The sequence below is a fragment of the Centruroides vittatus genome, unplaced genomic scaffold (assembly GCF_030686945.1).
Source record: "Centruroides vittatus isolate TY-2023 unplaced genomic scaffold, ASM3068694v2 contig_955, whole genome shotgun sequence".
NCBI lineage: Eukaryota > Metazoa > Arthropoda > Arachnida > Scorpiones > Buthidae > Centruroides > Centruroides vittatus.
In genome coordinates, this window is record NW_027122634.1 from 2,721,588 (window position 1) to 2,747,153 (window position 25,566).

A 25,566-nucleotide genomic window follows, 5' to 3' on the forward strand; every position below is an offset into this window, starting at 1 on the left:
ATGTTTATTATTAGAATATATTGAGAAGTTAAAAAAATATGCTTGTACTATTACATTTAATTTCACCATAATGGTCTAAATTTTGAAATTAAAATACAATATTATTTAACTATAAATTATATTGACACTTTCAGGACTGATGTTTTTTTAGGAGGTGTCATATGGACTGACCTTCGCTTTTTTAAAATTACTCACATTTGAAAAATAGACTTATAATAAAAACTATATAATTATGTTAAGGATAGTTTTTCCCATTTAAGTCGACATAAATAAGTAAGGATTTGGTGATATAGGTTGGATTATAAATAACTTGAATTTAATGTAAACAAATGAAAAAATCAATTTTTTTCTGCTTTTTTTTGTTTGTTTATAATTGATATAGTATTTCAATGAAATATGGTGAAATTTCTAACAATTAAGCATTTAAAATGAAGAAATGTTGATCTTCAGTTAATTAAGTTGAAGACAGTTCTCAAATAAATTTTATTTTTTAATTTTTAATATTAATTCCTCAGAAATATTTTTGTAATGATGTAAGACCCAGAAGTGGGCATATTTCAATTATACCTGATGCAAGATATATCATCAGGACTCAAGAATTTTATTCAATTGTTAAGGCCTGATAGAGCTAACTATATTAGAGATATTACAGATTTTTTTGAACATATTTGACTTTTAATAATTGTATTATAGTAGATTTAGCATATTAAGTATAATTATTCAATAGATATCCAAGTTTACAGTTCAGTTTTATTCAGTTTGTATAGTAGTTCAATGTAGCTTTTTATTCTTGCATAAAATAATTATTCGAATTATTGAAATTTTGGAACATTTAAAATTTTTTAGAATTATAATTGACTCTATATATCTATCCACAAAAATGAAATTATTTTTGTTTTGGAATAAAAAGAAGTAAAAATTTTGATTGTTCTTTAATACAGTAGTTTAAATATCTTTAATAATATTGAAAACTATTTTATGACTCTATTCTTTTGTGATTAATATAAATTTTTTATATGATTTATAAATTGCTTCCTATTTATTGTTTTTCTTACCATCTAAAAATGATGATAAACAGTTTAAACTATTTCCAGGAATAGAATCTCAGTTTACGATTGTTCATTTAATGATGGCTAACTAGAAACCAATTATGTTGTAAAAACAGAGATTTATTGTAATATTTTTTTAGATACTGTATCGATCACTGACTCAAAGAAATGTTAAGCAAATTATTTAATAAACAAAAACAATTCTAAGGTTTTTTCATATAAATTTCAAATTTTAATTCTTGAAATAAATGTAAGGATTCATTTTTATAAATGCTTACATAAAAATATTTTATTACACAGACCACGAGAGTAAAAGAATAACAATGGTTATGGCATATCAAATTTAAATCCATTAAACTGTTATTGTTTACATTTGAATTAACATTCATTTTACTATACTGCAGATGAATACATATGATGATGAATATCAAGCCATCAACATAATTCTTATAAAGTCTAAGGTTACAAAGAATATATTGTTACTAAGTAATTCATTTTTTGTTTCTGTTACTTTTTAAATAATTTATATGAATTTTTCAAATTTTGTTTTTCATTTTTCTATAAATAAAATTTCAATGGGTTTTCTGAGTATTTTAATTATTAAAATACAATAAAATAAATACTGAATTAAGAAAAGGGCTAAAATTTTATCAAAACTATTTAATGCTTGATTAATACATAGATTAATCTTATAGTAAGTAGTTTTATTTTCAGGCAAAATCATATGGATTGTATCCTTTTTAAATTTTAAGAAATGGTATAATAACTGTACTTTTCTTTCACAGATTATAATATCAGACATTTAATGTATTGAGTATTAAAAAAATTGTATGATGTGTAACCTAATTTTTAACTTTTAATATTACTACAATATAATCTTAAATATTTTCCAGAATTTGTGAAAAAAATGAAAATTAATTGCCTTATATATTATTTTTGATATCATGGTAAAAATTATATTGGGAGAATAATCCAAAAATTATTCCTTATTTTCTAGAAAATCTAATTATATACATTTCAGTTCTAATTTTGCATAAATTTTTTAATTTAAATCCTAATTATCATAAATTATATATTTGATTATTAATTGGCTTTTTTGGGTCCAATAATCTTAAAACATTATATTATTGAACAAAGCCTTATGTGTAATTTAAAAATAACAGGGATATTAACTATTAGTTTGTGACAAATCTGATAAGAAATAGGAAATTAGTTTCTTTACGTCGATTGATATGTAAATTATTTTTTTCATCTTGTTATTCATTATTTATTATTAACTGATACCTAATTAAAAAATATTTATTAATAAATATTTTAATGAGGTAGTTTGTAGTTTAGTTTCATTACAACTTATATCATGTGACAATAATATGCAACTATTTTTCTTCATTGATTGTACTATTAAAGAAACTGTTGGAAATCTATTCTTACATTATATTAAAAGTTTGTAATGTTATTTTATATTAAAAATATCGTTAACAAAAAGAAATAAATATTTTTAAAATTCTGCATGAAAATCATTACTACTCTGTAATGAATAGTTTGTTTGCAATATTATACAATATTTGATAAAACTTATTACTCAATTGTATGAATTTATAAGCCACACAGTCATTCTCAGTTTATTAAAGTCATCTTTCTGTAAAATTACATAATTTTTTTTTTTTTTAATATTAAAAATTTTGTTCTTAATTAAAGCTTTACCCATATAGCATGTTGTTTAATTACATAATTTAAATATTGTTGTTTGATTTATAAAGTTATTCCATTTTGAACATTGATATTAGGGTTTTTCATTTCCCAGTTCTTTGCTTGTTGTGCCAGTTCTTAAAAATAATTAATTATTTATATCCTGGGATTTCCTGAAATCCTGGAATATAATTAATTATTTTTAAGATTTAAAATAAATCTTGAAATCAAATGATATAATTATTTTTCATTTTTTAAAGCAATTTAATACGTTCTGCAACCTTTAAAATAATAATAATAATGCTGTGTAAAATATGTATTAAATATCTTTGAATTACATAGAAAATTTTCACAAATAGAAAAAATTTATTAAAGTTTGTTGGAAACTATTTACAACAAAAAAAAAAGCCTTTGAATTGAGTTGAAAATTTAAATAAAAAATGAACTTAGATCAAACTTCTAAATTAGAAGGTAATTTTCGTTTTTTAAATAAAACATAATACAAAATATTATTGTAAATTTTTATAATAAGATTTTAAAAAGCAAAGATGGTCAATACTCCAATCACTTGATCTGGTTCTTATTTTAGTAATGAAAAGTCTCGTTACTGAGAATGCTCTTTCCGATTCAATTGATGTGGGTGTAATTGTCTTTAGTGCATTTAAGAGAAGACAGATGTTATGTGGTTTTTTACCTGTAGCCTTGAAGATTTTTTGAGATGTGTTACAGTACTTCTTTTGCTGTCTAGTATTCTTAATTTGTTTACCTTGGCTGCTTTAATAGCAGCATCAAGCTTATAGCTCAATAATTCAGCAGTTTGTTAGCTTTAATAATCAGGTTTATGAAGAAAAATTTCATACTTGCATACTTTGTACTTGTTTGTATCTTTTCTCAATTTGCACAACCTGGCATAATGCAGTTATTGAAGCAACTGGTATGGTTAAAAATTAAGACAGCATTGGCACAATTATTCAAGATATTACAGGTTCTAACAAGTAAAGAATTTTCATAGTCCTGCCACAAATAGGCTACATATTTATTATTGACAATCTGACATGCCATAACAAACAAAAATTTAAAAATCTAATAAGCAGACTTAAAATTAATAAATACAAATGTATTCTGATAGTTTATGAATTAATTATACTTTCTATTTGCAAAATTTCCTCAACCTTAACACAAAAAATGAAAAATGGAAATTTTTAAGAAATTTGCAGGATATCCTGGGATGAAACGATTATCCCGGGTTAAAAAAACAGCCAGGATCCCATTAGAGAAACCCTAATTGTATTGTAATTGTATATTAGAGAAACCCTAACATGTATATAATCTGTAGATGGTCTGAAATAGGATGAAAACATTCTTGTTATGCTAATAATAAATTCAGTCTTCAGAAATAAGCAATTTTATTTCTAATAGTTCATATAGTGTATTTTATATACCGTATTTACTCGCATATAAGATGACCTCGCATATAGGACAAGGTTGGACTTTAAAGATCAAAATAAAGAAAATTAGATTTATTAATACAATTCTAATTTTATTTTGTTTAATCACAAGTAAAATATCAAATGAACGTAAATGCACACATTGTCCCACAAAAATTACTGGCATTTTAAACTTTACAGAAAAATCTTGTAAAATCGACAACATAATTTGTTCACATAAAGCTGGACGGTCGGGAATCTTTTTTGCCAGTTCTTAAGTCAAATCCACTTTTTGTTGATTACACTTATGAGTTTCTCTAAATTCTGATTTTTGAATAATCATCTGTTTTCATGTGGGAATGGATTAAAACTTATATCGGTCCCCTGTGTGATTTTGGAATTTCAATCTGCAATTCAATTCAAAAGCTTTGCTTTTCCTATTGCTATTCATTTTTACTTCTGACAATATACAAGAATAATTCAAATGATTCAGGTAAAATACTTATGTTTTTAAATACAAGAGGGTAAGCACCTGGTAAAAAATGCAAATACACAGTTCACAAAAATTATTTGCAAAAACACAAAGAATCTTTCACTCACACATATAGGACTACCTAGGAATTTGAAGCTGTGATAAATGAATAAAAACCTTGTCTTATATGCAAGTAAATATGGTAATAGAAATTCAATTGCAAACATTTGTTGATATATAAATTTTCAAATGCAATGATTAATTTATTTGTTCTGATATATAAAAAGTACTAAAATGTAAAACAAAAAGTTTTTGAAAACATTTAACTAAGTACTCAAAATATAAATACTGTCTGTTCAGTTGGTTGGGATAATGCATTACATAAATTTGTCATAATGGCCATTATTTAGAAATTTTCATTGTAAAACTGAAGTAACTTCATTAAGTTGACATAAAAATGTGCCCCATTTCAACCACCCAAACAACCTATTATTTATACTTATTATTATAATAATAATTCTTTATGTAATTTTCATATGTAAAATAACATAATCTTATTTTTAATTTTGAGATAATGTTTTGTTTGTGTTTTAAATTAATAGGTAATTGAATTTCATATGTTTAGTTAAATGTGTTTTATAAGAAAATAAACATATGTAAAATGTTGTTACAAATTCTATGTATATAGCAAACATTACATAACTGACAACTTTTTATTTATACAGTTATCATTTCTTCAATACAAAGAATAGAATTTAATTTAAATATAACATTTGATGAATTGTGTGTGTGTGTAAATTTCAAATACTTGTTTAAATGGAAAAATTATTACAGAAAAAAACTGTGATTTTAATAAGTTTTTAACTAGATAATAAATTATAAGTGTATATTAAAATATGAACTCTAAATAGAAATTTTTACTATTATTGTCTTAAATTTGCCTTTTTAAAAACAAAATACTAAAGATAGTTTTTGAATTTTATCTAGATCATTTTGTAATGCCAATAATTTGGAACCATTGTGTGCTGCTGATTTTGGTAAAGTTATGAAACAAGTGTTTCCTTCTGTTAAACCACGAAGATTGGGTACAAGGGGAAATTCACGGTAAGTAATACATTTTATTTATAATAACAATAATATAATTTTAATTAAACAATATCTTTAGAATAATAATACATTTAAAAATGGAAATGTACCATTTTACATATTTATTATTTTTTTGATTAATTGAAATACAGGAAATTCCATAATTATGAATTCTTTGTATGACAAAGTTTTTTCTCTATAATGAACAACTAACTGACAATCCCCAGCAAATGTAGTATCCAAACATATGAGGTTTACCATACAGGGTTATGTCATGAAACCAACAAATTTCAAAATCTGCTGGAGTTTGAAATAAAAGGAGTTTTATTATTATTTTATTTCAAACTCCAGCCATTCCTGTCCTGGCAGACTATATCAGAAAGTCATTTGAGATGCAGTTGAGGACACTAGCTTCAACTATGACATTACTCTTTTTTTAAATCAAAAAATCACGCCTTTAAACAATCCAGTAATGAATTTAATAAAATAAAAATGTTTTCAATCAGTTTTACCAATCTTCATCAGTTACAATAGAATAGAACACTAATACAAAAATTTTAAATTTTAAAAACAATAAGATAAATATATAAATAAATAGGCACCGAAAACACCGAGAATTTTCACATTCGCCAAGATGCACAAGCCGGGAAACCAATTACGTCCAGTCATTGAGAAATTAATTCACTAACATTTTTGATCAAGAAGCAGCTAGTTAAATTCTACCATGCTAAAGCTATTTGCCATCTGTTTTCAATTAACAACTCTCTGCAGATTATAGAACGCCTCAGTAACATTTCACTAGTAGACAAATAATACATGATGGTCTTCAAAGCAACATATCCGTCGATAAAAATACCTCCTTGTTTTTGCACAATAAGAGATTTCCTGTTTGCCACATTGAAGATGCACATAAACATCACAATCATATACTGGAACTGCACATCTTGTATGTTATACATCATTCTTTGAATTTGAGGATAAGGTATACTTACAAGGAGGAAGTGTGTGTATGGGCAGTCCCACTTCAGCAATACTTTGTGAACTAGTGATGTTACAATTAGAAAACAACATTCTGCCCAAATTCCAACACCTCATCATCTTATACACTAGATATGTTGATGATATCTTCATCTTGTGGCAAAGAAAACCAAATTTGCAGCAGTTTTTAAAGGCGATCAATGATAGCCTTATGGATTATTCCTACAATTAAACCAGGAGAGTGAAACAACAGTAAACTTCTTTGACATTTCTGTCTCTTGCAAAGATGGCAAGATCTGGACCAAGGTATACAGGAAACCATGTTTTCAACCTCTGTTAATTCCATATAACTGTTGATCCCTGGCACATAAAATTTGCAGCATTTAGATCCTTGATTAGAATGGCATATACCCATTGTACCAGTATACAAGATACAGTATTGGAGCTGAATTACATATTAAACATCGCAGAGCAACATGGTTATTCGATAAAAATAATACAGAAATTGATCGCAACCTTTCAAACATCAAAAAGTCAACATGCCTCATCAGACCAGAAATGAAGAGTTGTTTTAAATTATATCCCATCTTTAAGAAACATAAATAAGAAAATGGCCAAAGCTAATGATGTAGTGATAGTATACTGACACAACTCAACAATCTTCAGAATTTTAAGGAATGATAAGAAACCGTATAACTGTAATTTGTCTGCGGGGATTTACTCTGTCTTGATAATCGACCAGCATTTCAAATCAAAACTGTTCTACGTGGGTGCCACTATGCGTAATTTACAACGATGACTTAACGAGCATAAGTATACAATTGATAAAAATCTAAATAATACGGCACTAGCGGCTTACTCACAACATCAAGATATACAAGTACAATGGGAGCAGGCAAGCATTATCAGACCAACATCTAATATACACATGTTGGGTTATCTGGAGAAATTGGAAATCTATAAAGTGCTCAAAAAATCATCATGCATCAACCATAGGGATGTGGACAATTTATCTACAGCATGGCAGTCCGTTTATGAAAATTAATTTTATTAGATAATATTTATTTATTTGTATTTTATTTTTAATTAATATATTTCTGTGATTATTTATTAACCTCAACTATTTATTTATATATTTATCTTAGAATTCTTCTTATTGTTTTTAAAATTTTAAATTTTTGTATTAGTGTTCTATTCTATCATAACTGATGGAGATCAGTAAAACTGATTGAAAACATTTTTTTTTTATTAAATTCATTACTGGATCTTTTAAAGGCGTGATTTTTTTTATCTATTTTTATCCAGTTTGTGCAAAATATATAGTTACTCTATCTTTAATAATTAAGGATGGTTTTGAATAGGCACAGGGCAAGTTGCCAGATCTTGCAATTTCTTTCTGTTTTTGTATTACTTTTGAAGAAAAATTGAGGCTAGTTCTATGTCAATGTTGCAGCATTTGTTGCTTATTAAAAACATTTATTTCTTACTTTTTATTTCCTAGCTACAGATTTATGACATTAAAAGCTAATGTTTGATTATTAAAAGTTTTAGACTTATTTTTCCTTTGAAAGAAAACTTCTAAAATCAAGTTTATGGTAAGCATTTATGTGAGCCCTGACTGATTTATGGCAACACTTCCATGAGTATAACAGACAGTGCCATTATAAACAGTTTACAATGGAAGCACAAAGAAATAAAATGTCATACATTTTTAGTTTTTTTCCATGCTTTATTAAATAAGGTTACAAGTATAAAATGAATTTAGAAATAGTCATAACTGATCATTTGTTATTATTCTCTATACTGTATATAGAATTCTTCTTTTATATCAAATACTCAAAATATTTGTTCCCTCAAATTTATTAATTAAAAAATTTCCTGTAAATATAAATGAAAGAACACTAACTTTAGCAATGAATTGTATTTGGCAAATAATAATAAAAAGGGAACTAATAATGAAAATTTTAATATAATTATTTTTTTGATTTCATATAAATGAACTTCAAAGATATTTGACTCCAGAAATAAAGTTTTTTATATTCTATAAACTATAAGTGGATTTATTAAATTTAGATATATAAACAGGGCAGTCAAGATGAGCTGGGTATTTTTTCCTAGGCTCAGAGAAGACTTAGGGGCCCATAGTGGTTTCCAACCATATAAATTAATGTTATTTCTATTAACACAGAATAAAATCTTTAAGCTGTTTCTTTTAAGAAAGAAAAATTCAACATATTTTATTTATTCAAAAAATGGGGGGGGGCAAAAAGAGTACACGCTAACCTTAGGCTTATATATAAATAAAGTTTGCAATCAGTAATAGTTTGATTAAATTTAAAATATGCATAGCAAAAAGTTTTAAAAATAAATTTCAATATATATTAATATGTTTAAATTTACCCTATCTGAAAAATCTGAAATATTGGGGTGTTTCTGAATTTTACGTTATTGTTCTCTTCAAAATTTTCTTCTTATATAATAATCAAAACTTGAGATAAATTAATGGATTCCTTGTCAGTTTATCTTCTGTTCTTAGTTTTTAATGAATTTTAATTGTTGTTTACATTGTTAGAATTTTTTATTGATGATGATTTGAGTTTCTTTTGTTTTATTTACTAATTTATCCACTGTAACTCCAATTTTATTGATGTCTCATATTACTTTCTACTTATTTCTTTTGAGCAAATAATAAAGATCATTTGAGAATATCTATAAATAAATATTGGTAGTTCTTTATATATATTTATATAGTAAACCCTCAATCTAATGGACAAAATTTTTGCTCTAAAGGAAAAATTTAGAATCTCTTTTTTTTTTAATTCATGAATAGAGCATGCTAAAAGGTTGGGTCAATAAGTTAGCATTAGTGGTGAAAACACTGTTAGTTACATTGTATTATTTTTAACATGTTTAATTAAGTTCAGTTTCTGTCATTAAATAATGACATAAACTGAACTTAATTAAATAGAAATTTATATCTTTAACAGATGTTTTAGTGGCATATATAAATTTACTCAATGTACTATACAGTACATTATAATAATTTATTCGTATTGTTATGCATTAAAACAACATTGTTCTGTACATTATAAATTGTATTTTAAAAACATACATTAATAATAGCAAGGTTGAGGCCGATGTTTTCAACGCGAAAATGTGTATGTCGGACGTTCACCGCCGCCTTCCTGTTAGTGTAAAAGTTTGACAATGGCATTTGGAACGTCGAGCATGATTCCACTGATGTTTCAAAAGCCATTGTGAAACCTCTAGGCTTACAGGAAGGTAGCGCTGAATGTCCGACATACACGTTTTCGCATTGAAAATGTCAGCCTCAACCTCACTAATAATTTGATTTAGGACTTTTGTCAACAATAGCAAACACCTTTCCTCCAATTAGTTCATTAAATCAATGACCTATGCTATTTCTCAAAAAAAGCAATGAACAAATATGCCTATGATTGATATTTACACATGCTTTTCATAAATGATTTATTATTAAATTCATTAAAACTTTCATCTGATACATCTGGAACTATCTTGTTAGAAAAAAAATAAATTTTATTCTAAGTAACTTGTGATTGAATACTAATGGAAAGCTGTCATATCATTCCTAATCAACATAGAAATCATTATATGGTTATAGACCAAAAGTGTGGTTTGAGATGTTTGAACAGATAATTAAAATTAAATGTTGATTTATGGAGTCTAAATTCAAGTCCTCCTTTCAGTTTGATTTCTTTTAGATCTTAGAAATAATTAATTAAAGCTACTGTAGGTAGCAAATATATCTACTTTAGCAGAAAATTCTTAGATTAATATGAAAATTAATGACTAGCTATTACTTGACAAAAATTTGTTTCTATCATAAATCGTTTAGTCTAGATTATTTCTGTGTTATTTCTTCCAAATATTAAAAATGCATTATTAAAATTTCTGAAATCATTTAAAACATTTTAAGTATTATCAATATAAAAACATTTTTGTGAAATGTGAAACTATTGTGAAAAAATGCTAAATTCGGGAACAAAATAATTTTTATTCAGAAACATTTTCATTCTCTTAAAAGAACATTATCAACTGGAAAATTTTCTAAGGGCTTTACAATGAATCTGAAAACATTTCTGAATAAAAAATTGTTTTTGTTTCTGAATTTAGCATTTTTCCCTATTAATTTTAAAAGTAGGCAATTTGTGAATTTTAAATATTTGCACTGAAACAAGTAAGCAATTTTTCTATAATATCCAAAATTATTAGCTTTTCCTCAAGATTAGAAAAATATACAACTCTACCTCAAAATTGGATAACTATCTGCAAATTGGCAACATTATATTTTAATATCATTTGTTAAGTATCTAATTATAAATTTATCTGTTTTAACATTAAATAAATATTTATCATTTTATCATTATTAATTTATTTGATTAATTTTTGAATTGTAGACTAGTTTTTAATTATAAAATAAAGTAATTTAATTAAGATAGTTTTATGATTTAAATATTTCTTCTTTTAATAAATGCATGTATTATACTTTATAAAGTAAAATGTTTTTCAAATAAATATTTTAAAATTTTATTAATCATAAATAATGAACTTTGCAGATATTGCTATAGTGGTCTTAGCAAAAATCTAGTGGTAAAATCACATACTCTTCCAAATCTTTGTTCTAACAAAGAAACTTGTGATGTAAGTACATGCTGTTTCATATTAATTATTAACTATCTGTTATATATAAAAATTTTTCTACAGATTTATATTTTTGTTTAGAAATAAAATTGTTCTCATTTATTGATATTCAAAATATTTTATGAAATGATGATTTACTATTAGTTATCTATCATACTTGTTTTGAGATTGAAGAAAGGAGTTGTGTTAGAATAAATATTTCTCATTGAAACTTTTTAGACTATTTATTAAATATCAATTACTATTTTAAGTTTTTTTTTCCTTTCTTTCTTTCTTCCTTTAAGAAATTTACAAAAATCTGTAGCAAAATTTTTTTTACAAATTTCTAATCCATGTTTTCAAGATAATTAAAATGAAAAATGTGCAGATATCTTTAAGTCCAATAGACAATCAGATATATTAATTATACTTGATATTTTTTAGCTGTAAAAATTTTGGTGTTTGCAATAGCATTTGTAATTTATGAAAATTTATATTTGATCCAAACTAAATTATTTGATAATTAACAATTTAATTGGGTAGTTAAATTAATTTATGGATAGTAATATATATTGCTTTTAAAATCTTCAGATTATTCTAGGTCAAAAAATTTTTGTTTACTTAACACAAGAAAGAAAAATAAATAGAATAAAACTTTATAAAGTGGAATATATTTACATAGAAGAACAAGTTTTAAAATGCTAGTAAAGTTTATATTAAATATCAGAAATATTCTTCTTTATACTGAATGTAATTTTCTGTTGTTTTCTAAAATAAATTCTCATAATAATTTCATGATTGTTCAGAGCCAGCAAACAACTTGGTTTATTGAAATCTCCACTTTTGAATATTGACCTTTAGCATATTGATAGGTACAATCTTTTCATGACTTCCTTTTAGAATATTTTTAGAGAATATTTGATAATCAACCAAGATTTTAAGGTGAATAACAGATGCCTGGAAATAATCCACACAAGTTTGTGTAACATAGTTTTACTGTGGAAAAAGAAAACTTAATGAACTAAGTAGTCATTTGAAAATCTGCACATTATCTTTTATTTTTGTAATTCTACAAATCCACATCATCAAATATAGTTGACATGACTTTGAACGTGCAGTGCAAATTTCTGTGCAAGAACTTTGGTTTAATTTTTCAGGCAATACTTTATGTGATTGATCAACAGATTGTTTTGTTTATTTTTCCTTCCACCACTTTTCATAAACAGTTGCCTTGAAAAATGCCCAAAATTCCTCAATTGGCATAGTTTCTGGTACAATTGCAGGATTCTTCTTTTTTGATGAAGGAGATATTCTCTCATCACAGGTAATCCAGTATGGTTTTGATATAGTGGGAACTTGTGTGTTATGACCAGAAGACATATTCTGCTCAACAATATATCTTCTGGCCATATCACACAAGTTCTCATGGTTTTTGAATGTAAGAAATCAGGCAACATCATATACATTCATTTAAATATCATTGAGCATTGATAGTGAAACTTAAATTTTTGATTTGAGGGCTTGGCTCAATCTTTTCAGGCCCATTGCAATCCAAACCAAAACTTTGCCCACAAATTTCTTTTTCTTGGAAAACTTATATTGGCAGGTTTAGAGGAGATGTCAGAGGACTATCAGTGGTGCACTCAGGATTTAATATTGGAAAAGCCAAGTTAAATGAATAAAAAAAATTTGTAATGTGAATTCAATAAAATCACCACTTTTTGCAACTGCTAATTCGTAAGCAGTATAAAAATATAATACGCAACACAATATAAATAAAAAATGAATTTTAGACGTATTTTGAAACCGTGCCAGTAGTTTTTGTTGATTCATAAACAAAAAAAAATGAATTTTAATTATAAAAATATTTTTGAAAAATTTTCTGGGTGTTTTTTTTTTCCTTTTTCTCTCTGGAGGGTGCCAAGGCCCTTCAGCCCCTCTTGATGTGCAACTGACTAGTATAAAAGCCACCATTATCATTACTTGTCAAATGCAAGAGGATGAAGTAAAATTCAGCATCCAGAATAAAGAACTTCTCAGAGAATTTTTGCAATAACCTTCTGCATTTTGTCTTTGCTAGTAATCTTTGCATGTACTGAACATTCTGTCCAGAATTACATGCTTTTTTCAATATTTAATGTGTTTTAGTTCAAAGCCTTGCAGAGTCAATTACATAAAATTTTCAGTTTTGGGGTAACAAGATTGAATTGAAACTTTGTCACCCTCTTCAAACGTTCTCTCCAATTCTTCCATCATGGCTTCTGCTAAAGGTTTTGCATTTCTGTCAGACATTTTTTTCTCTGTAATGATAATCCACTCTCAAAACATTGGAGAATACATTTTATAGTCTGTTTTGAAGTTCCTTCATTTGCAAAATGGTTTATAGTAAGTAAACTTTTTCCTAATGTTTTATTTAATATGTAAAAATTGTACACTCTTAGGCATAAAACAACATCTTTTGTTGCCATTTTGAAAGAAGCAGAAAGTTGAATGCAGAAAAAGATTCTAAAATGTTCATGAGCAAAAGTGAATGTTCTTGAATGTTCAATACTTAACAATTATTGATTATTAGCTGGAGCCTGAGATATTTTGTGTAGATTTTTTCCAGACACCATTTCTCTGTGTATATGAATTTTTTATTCAGCTAATCATTTTAATTATGATTCCACTTTGCTGTTGTTGAAAAGGTTTAAGGGCTTAACTTTTTACGTGAATATGCCAATTATACTCATGAAGATAGCTGTTATAGAATATTCTTAGGTTGCTATTAAAAGGATTTTGTCTATCATATAATATATAATATGTTAAATGTACTTGTCGTCACACTGCAATGAACATGGTAACTTGTTTCCTAAAAGTTAATGTAATATTCAATTATTTGGAGTTTTTACTGCTAGTTATTTTTATTAAAACTATATGGAAGTATGTGACCTTTAATATATATAATTAAAAATAGTGTTTCAAAATAAATAAATGACATGATATAGAAATAATATATAATAATGTGTAATATGTAATTTAGCAATTTTCAAAATGTCATCAAAAGTTGAACTCATTAAAAAGTTTCAAAAATTTTGAAATTTAATATGTCCAAACATTTTAAATATGTTAAATTATGTTTTTCAGATAAAATATAAAGATTCTTCTGATGATGATGTACATAATGCAGCCTGCCAGCTTGTATTAGAATGGGCAGAGAAATTGCTTGAAGAAAAATTTACAGCTATTAAAGATCTTGCATGGTATCTTGTTGATAATTTGTGTGTCGACAGTAGATCTGTTGCTGCATTCACACTCTTGTTTTTCAATAATGTTGATCATCAGAAAAAAGGTATTTTTATCATAAGTTTTATATAATTATAATTTTATTATCTAAAACTTACAGTAAATACAGGGTATAACAAAAATTCCCTTATTCAATCTTTCAAATTTTTGTATTAATAAAACATGATCTGCAACAAAATTTAAATGAACAAAACTCATGTACAAACCATAAGCGGTACTCAGAAATTTTACAGTAGATGTTCGAAGTATCTACTTTTCATCTGAAGGCAGATATCCACTCAATTGACATTTATTCCTACTCACACATCATAAGTAATATTGTTGGCATGCTATTCTCTAAGTTTGCTGAAATGTTGCATTTCAGGTCATTGAAATTGCAAAAATTTATTTACATAAACTCTATCCCTTAGATACCTCTATAAAAATAAATCTGGCTAAGTTGTCTGGAGATTGACAAGTTCTTAGAAATGATGCAAAATAAATTCAGTTCCACAAAACCTTTGAACAAGATTATACAAAGTAGGCTTACTTAATGGTACATCATTTGGGAAATTTTTCTTCAAATTTTCAAACATCATTAGTCAGATTTTGTTAAAATAAGCCTTCCAAAAGTATAATTCTTTATTTTAGACTAAGCACCATACTCATATGGCCATGCTTTTGCTTTTCAGTGGAGGATATATCACCCATGTAGATTTGTTTAAAACACTGTTATGATAGTCACATATCTAAATAATAATGCTTTCTTTTGTCACTATTTCAACATAATTTTCAAAATTTGAGTAAGGGAGCTTTTTGTGCACTGTTTTTTAGATTATATAATAAAATTATTTTATTTGCATTAATTTTTTATTAAGAAATGTTCAAATATAAAGTGCAGATAAAGTTTTTTAATTTCAAAAAATACACTTTGATTGTTACTGAATTGTGTTACATTCATATTTTAATTACTGCTAACTGTCTTTTAGCTCAATGCTTTTTTATATTATGTAAGTGCATTAAAACTTCACTAATTCAGAATTTGAAATAATTTGGACCACTATTTTTTATTGTTTTTTATAATGAATTTGTTGGTTCTAACAAAGGCTTTAACAAGTATTACATTACTCTTTAGACAAATGTGTCAGTTAGAACAGAAAAATCATTGCAAAGAAAAATTTAGCCTTTTTTCATTCTAAATTAGTAAATATTTTGAATGACAAGAATGATACTATTACCACTACCAGTAATGCATTATAAAAGTTTATCAAACCACTAAAGTTGTTCATTAAAGTGAACAATAAAATTTTACTTTATTTAAAATGTATTTTTAGGGCCACACAACAAATGTTTGAATAAATACATTGCTAATTTGGACTTTCACTAATTCAGAATAGGCTTTCCCAATTAGTCCAAATTAGTGAGGTTTTACTTTATTAACTTGTATTTAATTAAAGCATACAATGCTTTTTGATATTAATCTAAATGTTATTTATATTTACAATTCTTTCAAGTTAGTTTCTCAGTGGTGACAAACACATTGTATTATTTTGTATTCTGTTAGTTACAATTTAATCATTTTAAAATAGCTGTGGATATAGGATACAATCAGTTTGAAAATTTGACTCAATCTACGCTATGTCAGTGATAACTTTTACAATATTTAAACTTTAAAATTTTTATTTTTATAGTTTTTTTTATTTTATAAATATGTGTGTACAAAATATTGCAGTTTTGTGAATTTTTGTAAGAATATGAGATGTGGTGATTTAGTTTCAGAGATGCTTGTTTTAAATTATCAAAGTGTTGTTTGAATTATCTGATCTGTTGTGCAGTCTCAAAATTCAGACTTCATGGCCCTTTTTTTTTTTTACTGAAGAAACTGTGACAGGATGCACCTGTCTGAATCTGCTGTAAAACTGGCTTGTGCCACACTGGAGAGCAATAATACAAACTTTATCTACTGACACTATGGTGTTCTGCCACTTACTAAAATATCTATGACTTTTTGAATACCAGACTCTCAAACCAATGGATTGGTCATGTCAGGTAATGATTATCACCAGCATCTGTCATTGCCTACACTCTCTCTTGACTTAACCTCATATGAAATTTTCTGTGGGGTACATGAAGGATTCTGTATTTGTATCACCATTGCCAACTGCTCTGCCAGAAATTGCTTCAACACTACTTTCATTCAAATTGAAAGGGACATGCAGCATTGGATGTGGGATGAAGTAGATTACAAGAGTTGATGTGAGCAGAATCACCAAGGGACACATATCAAGAACTTATAGAAAAAAGAATTTATTGAGTTTTCTACATATTTACACACTGTGATCATATATTGAATACAAATCCCACAACAATTTATTAAAAACTGCTGTTATAGATACTCTGTAATTAAGAATAAAATTAGTCATTTCAACAAAAATATAAATTTTGTTAAAGTATCCAATTAAATTAAAATTCAGTTAAGCTATCAATGGTGAAACAATATAAAAGTAACTAAATATCTTCAGTCAAGTTTGTATAGTTAAAATAAATTGTAATAATACCTATTGATAAGAGATCTATCCCATTTAACAATAAAATTATAAAAAAAAAAATTAAAATAGCAACCAAAAACAATATAAAAGTAATTATAAAGTATGTGATTCTAAAGTTTTTTATTTTATATGTTGAGTATAACTTGTCTACTTGGACTTTCTTTTTAACTGGGACTTTTTATATCAAAGAGATGGAACATACAGAACCAGAGACACAACAATCATATTAAAAAGTTTTTATTGTAACTTTACTGTAAGTTTATTGTGCCAAGTTAAAGACTTCTTAATACAATTTGTTGCTTTGCTGGTTATGTGTGTTTCCTCTCTTTGATATAACAAGTCCTAGTTAAATTTAATTTTTTAAAAATTCTTAAATCCAGTGAAAAATGGAACATTTGTTAATGGAACAAAATGTTTCTAATCATTTATTATGGCCATCTTCAGGTTCTAGAATGGAACATTATAAATAGATCAGAAAGCAAATTTGAAATTATAAGCATTCAAAAAATACAAATTTACATAGTGAGTCACATGTGCAGAAGCATAAATATATTAAGTAAAATATAGAAAATAAGATTAAAACTTAACAAAAAATATTAAGTACAAAATAAAATAATTAAACAAAAACACTGAAATGTACAAATTATTGTGAGTAAAAACATAAATGTAGCAAAAAGTGATAAAGAATATTAAAAATACTTCAAATAATGCTCTCTGAGCATGTGATACCATGGCAGAATCTTTACAGTTAATTGTGGTCTCTTTCTTGATAGCTTTATAAATTCCCAGACTTTCCAAATATTTAAGTTGTGTCAGAGCCTTCCTTGTAGACCTTAGCAAACTTTGACCAGTAGTGGACAAGTGTGCCTTGCCTTCAATTTACATTGTGAAAATTCTTAATCAATTTATAACAGTTTATCTCCAACAATTTCCACATGTAATTACTGGTCCTGATGCTTTACTCCAGAGATTAGACAAACTTACCATGCAGGAACAAGTTTACTTCACATTATGTGATTTTTCAGTAGCTTTTTCCATCTGTCAAGATTGAACCTTGCTTCTGGACTGCATAACTTTCTCCTTTCCAACATAACTCATTCAGACAAATATCACTCTACCATCTTTGAGTTAGCAGACATCATTTGTCACTCCTTTTTCATCTTTGAGGGCTTCACACATCTGCAATTGAGAGGTGTACCTATGGACAGCCCCACTTCAGGTAATCTATGTAAATACATTGCATGATGTTTGGAGCAGGTAGTTCTTCCTGAATTCAAGAATCAAATCTTGCTTTATACCAGATACATGAATGACATTTTAATTAATTGGCCTTGCAAACCACCCATCTAAGAATTTCTAGACAACATTAACAACAATCCAAATGGCTTACTTCTCTGCCTTGAACAACAAAGTGATTGGACTGCAATTTGAAAAAATTGTAGACCTATAAATTCCTACTGTTGTCCATCTATCTTTCTTTAATCTCAAGAACCGAGTTAGATAGATGAAATCTGAGACCAGATATGGAAAGCTTAGAGTAGGAGGTCCCAATTAACTGTGTATGAACTTCTGATGCAAACCGGAAGTCACATTATTTCAATTCAAAAAGTTTTCCCTGTAAGATGTTAGATAGATGATGGCATGACTTTGTTGCTAACAGGAAAAGTATGATGTACAGGGGTAAGACACTACTAATTTGGGAGGAGAGCATATGTTTTAAATTAAATAAATTCAAAAAATATGATTAAAATTTGCAACCTGACATTGTGATGATGTCACAATAAATAATTGCTTATTACCAGGTCCACTTCCTTGATGTTCTTATTACTACATGTAATGGCTCTACCACTACCAATATTTATGGAAAAAGTTCTTACAAGCCATTATTCATTTTTCTGTCTTCACATGATCCATTTTCTTATAAGCTAGCTGCTTTCAAGGCCTACACCCACAATTCCAACTTTCGACTCATGGACTGGGAGCTATATCATACCTTCTGTATAGCCATGGCATATAGTTCCCATTCGAAGTTTATTAAGACCATCATACATTATCACCTTCAAATGAATTCAAAGTGTGATGATAGTAGGCCCTTTAGGACTGTCACCTACAACAAAATTTTGTGTGAAGTCTACAAGGAAATAGCAGAACTCTCCAATTTTAGACTCTGCTATTGGAGAGTTCTCCAATAGCAGAACTCTCCAAATCGTATACAAAAGGACAACTACTGCCTTCTCATTATTCAAGAATGGTAAAGATCCCACTAATTAGAAGTTTCTACCTGGCGTCTATTCAATTCCTTTATGGGATAACAGAGTGGATTATTGCTATGAGCATGTTGAAATGACCTAGATCTATGGGCACTAGAATCAAGGAACATTGAGACACAATTAGGAAGCGTCTATGTACAACTGTCTTGGCAGCTTTTGCTTGTGACTATGATATTGATGTTTCTTTCAATAGCAGGAACATACTACATTGTGCCTTGGCTCCAATGTGATTTAAATATTTGGAAAAGTCTGGAAATTTATAAAACTATCAAGAAAAGGACCAGAATTAACTGTAAAGATTCTGCCATGGTGTCACATGCTCAGAAAGCATTACATATATATTTGAAGTTTTTTAGTATTCTTTATCATATATAGGAAAAGTGTGAGAGATGATGACTGTCTAAATCAGTGGTGCCCAAACTACAGCCCTTAGGCTTAATCCAGCCCAATAACGTATTTGATGCTTGACTTATAAATGATTGAAATAAGCCTACATTTTTATATATGGAATATACAAAATATTTGTGGCCTATTACCTACTATCTACAACTTATGGCAATTTGTTCTGCCATTCAAAAAGTTTGGCACCACTGGTCTACATCATTACCTTGTTTGACATCAGAGTATTGAGAAGGAAGAATGGTTTTCTTGTAGTCAGATTGTCAGTCGAAATTGTTAAATTGAAATCTTGACTAAATTGTATAAAACAGGGAAAAGGAAACAGCCAGAATTGTGGCAAAATAAGTGATCTTGAATCAGGTTAATATTCCATCCTAAAATGCTTTTATAATTATAATGTTTATAACTAATAAAAACAAATTGTAGTATTTGATTGTTCTTTTTATTAACCAGATTTACTCCCAGAAACTTCTTTCTCTTCCCATTGATAAATTTATCTTAAAACAATCCATCTAACAAAATGGATTAGTAGAAGGGGAAAAAATGATAGATCTCTTGAATAGTCTTACAGAAAATGAGCTGCAGCATTGTGTGCACCTGTGTCAACTACTATGAGGACTACTTTACGAGAGATCGGAAATAATTTTCTGAGTCGTGTAAATGAAAAAGCAACAGCATCAGTCTTTTAATTTTTTGTGTTTACCTCAAACATACATACTTAATTTCTCATCTTTCTTCATAAATTTTAGGAATGACAAAAATCTTTCATTGAGTACTTGATTATCCTCCATTTTTTTAAATTTAAAAAACATACATACATACATATGTAACATGTTAATACATATTGAATTTTTTTTTAAATTAAATCTTATTTGACACCAAATACATGTATTTTAGGAATAGAGTATGAAATTATATGAAATTTAAATAAATTTTATATAATTTCATACTTCAATTAGAAATCTTATATTAGGAATAAATTTTAAATGTAATTAATAAATATTTAATAAAACATTAATTCTGTCATATTGAACTTTTTTCTTCTAGGTAATCAGGCAGCAAATTTATTAAAACAAGTTTGTGGCAACAGAAAAAGAGAGACTCAAATTCATCTTCAGAGAAAACTTCAAGAAAAAGAACTGATTAAGGAACAGAAGAAGAAAGTCCAAGAACAGCGACAGATTACAAAATCAGTTGTTCATAAAACATCTTCGAGGAAATCTCAAAGATCAATAGGAAAGAAAACTGCTGCATCTGGTCAACAAAATATTACAGATAAACAAATCTGTAATAATTCAGAACTATGTGATAATTCTATACTTGAAGAGAAGGATTTCCCTTTAGAAGTTGATCAAAAAGTTAACTTTAATAATAATGAAAAAACAGATGGTAAAGAAGGGAAATTACATTCCTTAAGTTCATCAACGAAGTTTAGCACACAGCATTTAGATATTGCATCAAATATTGAACAAACCTGTGATGATAATGAAATTAAACAAAAATTAGATAAAGTACCTATTCCACGAAAGGGGGGTGCTAGAACTTCAACAGTATGTATTACTCCAGGTATTATAGCTGTTCCTCCTGTACAGATTACTCTGCTTGGTCCCCAGACATCTCCAAAACCTCAAAAATTTGAGAAGAAATATAAACGTATTCAACCAAAATCTACAACAAATAAGTTAGTGAATAGAAATTCTACATTGTTTCCTCTACAGACAAAGCGATCAAATAGAAGACAGTTAACTGAAACTAATAATCAGAGAGATAATAAGTTGTCTAATTTATGGAATCAAACAGATGACGTAAACAGTGAAAAATCATCAGAAGAATCTAATGGGACCAAAATTATCTCTTCACCCACTAATAATAGTACTCTGTCAGTTGTTAATGATAAAGCAACTTTTGAAGTTGAATCAGTGCTTCCTGTTACATATACCGAACTTGATAATAATGCTGTTAATCTCAATGGACATTTAAATTTTGATAATTCAAATGAATTAAATGTTAATGAGCAAATCAAGAATGTAGACTTGCATTCTAAAGAAAATACAGGAAATACTAGTTTTACTTTAAATAAAATGTGTGACAATTTTGTTGCTTCTGATGTTTCTAATATTAATGAAATGATGTCATCCATGAAACGCCATTGTGAAGAGTATGATTCTGAAGCAGTTGCTTCAAAGAAACCACTTTTAGAAAATATTCTCACTGTTAAAAATGCAATTGCATATCTTCCTACCTGGGAAAACAAAGAAGGAGATGCAAAAATTGATGATGGAAATAAATTGCTTCCAGAATCTTTAATTCAAGCAGTTTGTTCATCTGCTAATGATGAAAAGAACTGTAATCAAGAAGAAGTGAGCATTCATCAATTAGAAACAGATGCTTTAATTGAATATTATGATATAAGTAGTGAATCCAATCAACTATTATTTGAAAAGACAGATTTATGTAATAAGGATATTCCACAGCAAGTTCTGCAAAATACTAATGGACAAAAGCAACAAGCATGTAACACTGCTGCTCAACTATCTCAGTTAAGAATGTTGTTAGAAAGAAATTTGCCAAAACCATTAAGTAAATGTAATACAATTAGAAATTTCAAAAAAACTGAACAGTTAGAAACACCTGAACAGTCTTCTGTGTCTTCATTTTTATCTTTAAATAATGAAAGTTTTGATGTTAATCATCAAAATGAGAAGACACAGGAAGATTTTAATCAGCTAATAATAAAAGATGCTGATAATATGAATGAACTCTCTGGTAATTATGAAGATAAACTGACAACTGTCTGCTGGAGTGACACCAATGATCAGAACATTACAATACAGAAAGAAAGTATATTGCCACAAACAGAAACTCATCAGAGTGAAAGTTTATCAGAAAAACAAATTATTTCACATATTCAAAATTCTCTTTTATCTGGTGAAAATTCAAATGATGTAAATATAATTGGTACTAATATAACTCAGCCAGCAATGATTATTAATACTAATGATGTGAATAGTTTGAATAATACTGTTTGTATTAGTGAATCAGGTGTGCAACAGTTGCAAAGTGTTTGTAATTCTAAACAAACTAGTACACACACACAAATACCCTCCGTTCCACCAAGTCCAAATGCACGCCGTCTCGCATTTAATTTTCTTCCAATTTCTCCAAGACAAACTCCTATATTGGAAAATAATTCTGCTGGGAGTAGAGCTTTAGCATCACCAGTACCATCCACTTCTCAATTTATTACTACAAATATTGTTCATAACAATATGGTTTCTGTTGCAGTGGGATCTTCTCGTCCAACAAGTGCTGCCAGCAGTCCATTTGTATCTCCTAGAAGTACACCAGTACCGTTATCAAGATCTCGTCATAATTCTGGACAGAGTGCATATAGCACTCCACGTCAGACTCCATTACAAAATTTTGATTCTGGAGTATCTTCCATATCTACATCACCTTTCATATCTCCACAACCAACACCACTTCCAATTAGTCGATTACGCCACAATTCAAGTCATAGCCAAGGTCGTACTGTGACATTTAATGCAGTTGGAAGTCCTCATGCTTACAGTCAAACACTTTTTTCGGGATCTCGTTCAAGACACAATTCTGGCCCCGGAATACCACATCAGCTTGGTTCAACTATGTCTCCTAGAAGTGCTCCTCTCTCACCTATGGTTAACGATTGTTATTCACAAAATCAATTTTCATTTCCTTGTGTGGGAGACACACCCACATTGCGTTCTAGACACAATTCAGCTTCAAGTGCTGCTCCTCTTTCTCCAGTCTCTGAACAAGTATCTCCTCCAGCAAATAATGCTGAAACATCTATTAATAATGATAAGTTTCTTACTTCTGATTCTTCATCTCAATACTCTTCAAATATTAATAAAAATCAAGAAACAGATTCACAGGCTGAAACTTGTACAGATGATAAGAATAATGGAGAAGTACCATATCAGCAATTAAAATCTTTATTGAACTCAAAGATTTTATTTTCTCAAAATAATACTAATTCAAAACAGCAGCATCAGCCAAATATTACAGTTCAGTCTGAATTGAAACAATGGATAAATAATCGTCAGCGGCACACTTCAGGACCACTTCTGTTTCAGGAAACAAGTAGAATTACTGATCAGTCTTCTCAAGAGATTCAACTTTTATTACGAAATTCTACATGTACAACTCCTTCTTCATCCTCCAATAGAAGTCAGTCCGTTCCACCTTATCAAATGTTGCAAAATCTGATTAATCAGTATAGTCCCATTACCAGTATGGATAACACTATTTCCAAATCTCATCCAACAACACCTATTATTAGGAACTCTTTTACTTTTCCACCCAACAAATTGAATAACAGTGCTCTTCCTGTAGTAGACTCGGCTGGATTTGTGCCATCATCACTTTCTCCCGAAGAAATATTCTCGCCACAAGTAACCGATCAAGATGAAGTAATAGTCAACGGTAACCAGTCCTGGGATAATCTCAACAGAGAAATTAGTAGTGCAAGAAGAAACATCTCAGATATCTTGGAACAGCAGCAGGAAGATCTAGATATGGCATTGGATGATCTTCGAGATTTTGATGCAGACTTTTCTCTTCAAGACTTCAAGCTAGCCCAAGAATTAGAAGAGATGAACCCAAGTGAAAGTGATTTGTCATAAGTGTGAATAGATGCATTATTATAAGATTTAATGTGTTAGTTTCAATTACCTCATTGGTGCATTCAGCAGATAGTCAAAAGTGATTAGAACTTAAAATGGTTGCATGTCAAAAATTTGAAACTTAAACTAAATGTTCGCATCTGGCTAAACACATTCATTTCTGAATAATTGTCGAATAAGTGGGTAGAATATTCTGCATTATCGTGTATATTCATTTACAGATTATGCTATTAATTGCCTGTTAAATTCATTTGTTATATTGGTAGCAAAATGTAACATTTTATTTTTCACTAGATAATGCAAGAGCGAGTGCAAGTGACGATGATGACGATGCATGCTCCAAGCATTCATCCAAGTATACTCATTTAGTTGCATACCTTTTCGTGACATTCTTTATTATAAAATCTTGTTACGTGGAATAAATTTTAATTTTAAATATTATTCATAATTTAAAAACATACTTTTTAAAAAAAGATTTCACATAAGTAATGATAATCCAAAGAATACATGATTGTTAGTTTAATACTGTTGGTAAAATTAGATATATTAGTAATATCGTTATGAATTTCTAGAGGGGAAAAATTAACTTTATCAAAGAATGTCATGTTCAGGTTAGCAGTTTATTTCTTGGATACAAATGTATAGTTAAACAAAATCGTGTCACTGAATGAATCCTTTATTATAACTTGCAAAATGTAAAAAGAAAAAAAAAACTGTTTTTAATATTTTATGAAATGAGCTCTCTCTCTCTAAATGTTTTCACTGTTTTTGTGAATAAAAAAAGCACGTATTTACTTATATTTTAAGTTACTTTGAGTTAATTACGGTATTACACATTATGTCCATAAGATTTTCCTAGAACAGGTAAAAAATGGATTTTGTGATTCTTCAGATTTAGAAATATTACTTATGTACTTATGATTACTTAACATCAACTCTGTTTCCTAAATTGATTTATGAGAAAAGAAGGTAAGTAAAAATATGAGCTTTAACATGAAAATGTTTTACCTTATGTTGTTCCATCCAACTGTATGATGAAATTCTAATAGAAATAACC

The 25,566-nt window shown here is 27.9% G+C and overlaps 1 protein-coding gene across 1 annotated transcript in view; it reads left to right on the forward strand.

Moving 5' to 3' along the window:
- LOC136985181 (DNA-binding protein RFX7-like) overlaps window positions 1-25,309 on the forward strand; it is an 85,406-nt gene extending 60,097 nt beyond the window's left edge. The window contains exons 5-8 of the mRNA XM_067282392.1: window positions 5,625-5,741; window positions 11,300-11,384; window positions 14,490-14,694; window positions 20,893-25,309. Of these exons, the coding sequence (XP_067138493.1) occupies window positions 5,625-5,741; window positions 11,300-11,384; window positions 14,490-14,694; window positions 20,893-24,509 (4,024 nt within the window). The 3' untranslated portion in view covers window positions 24,510-25,309. The remainder of the gene's footprint in view (window positions 1-5,624; window positions 5,742-11,299; window positions 11,385-14,489; window positions 14,695-20,892) is intronic.
- The last annotated feature ends 257 nt before the right edge of the window (window positions 25,310-25,566 follow it).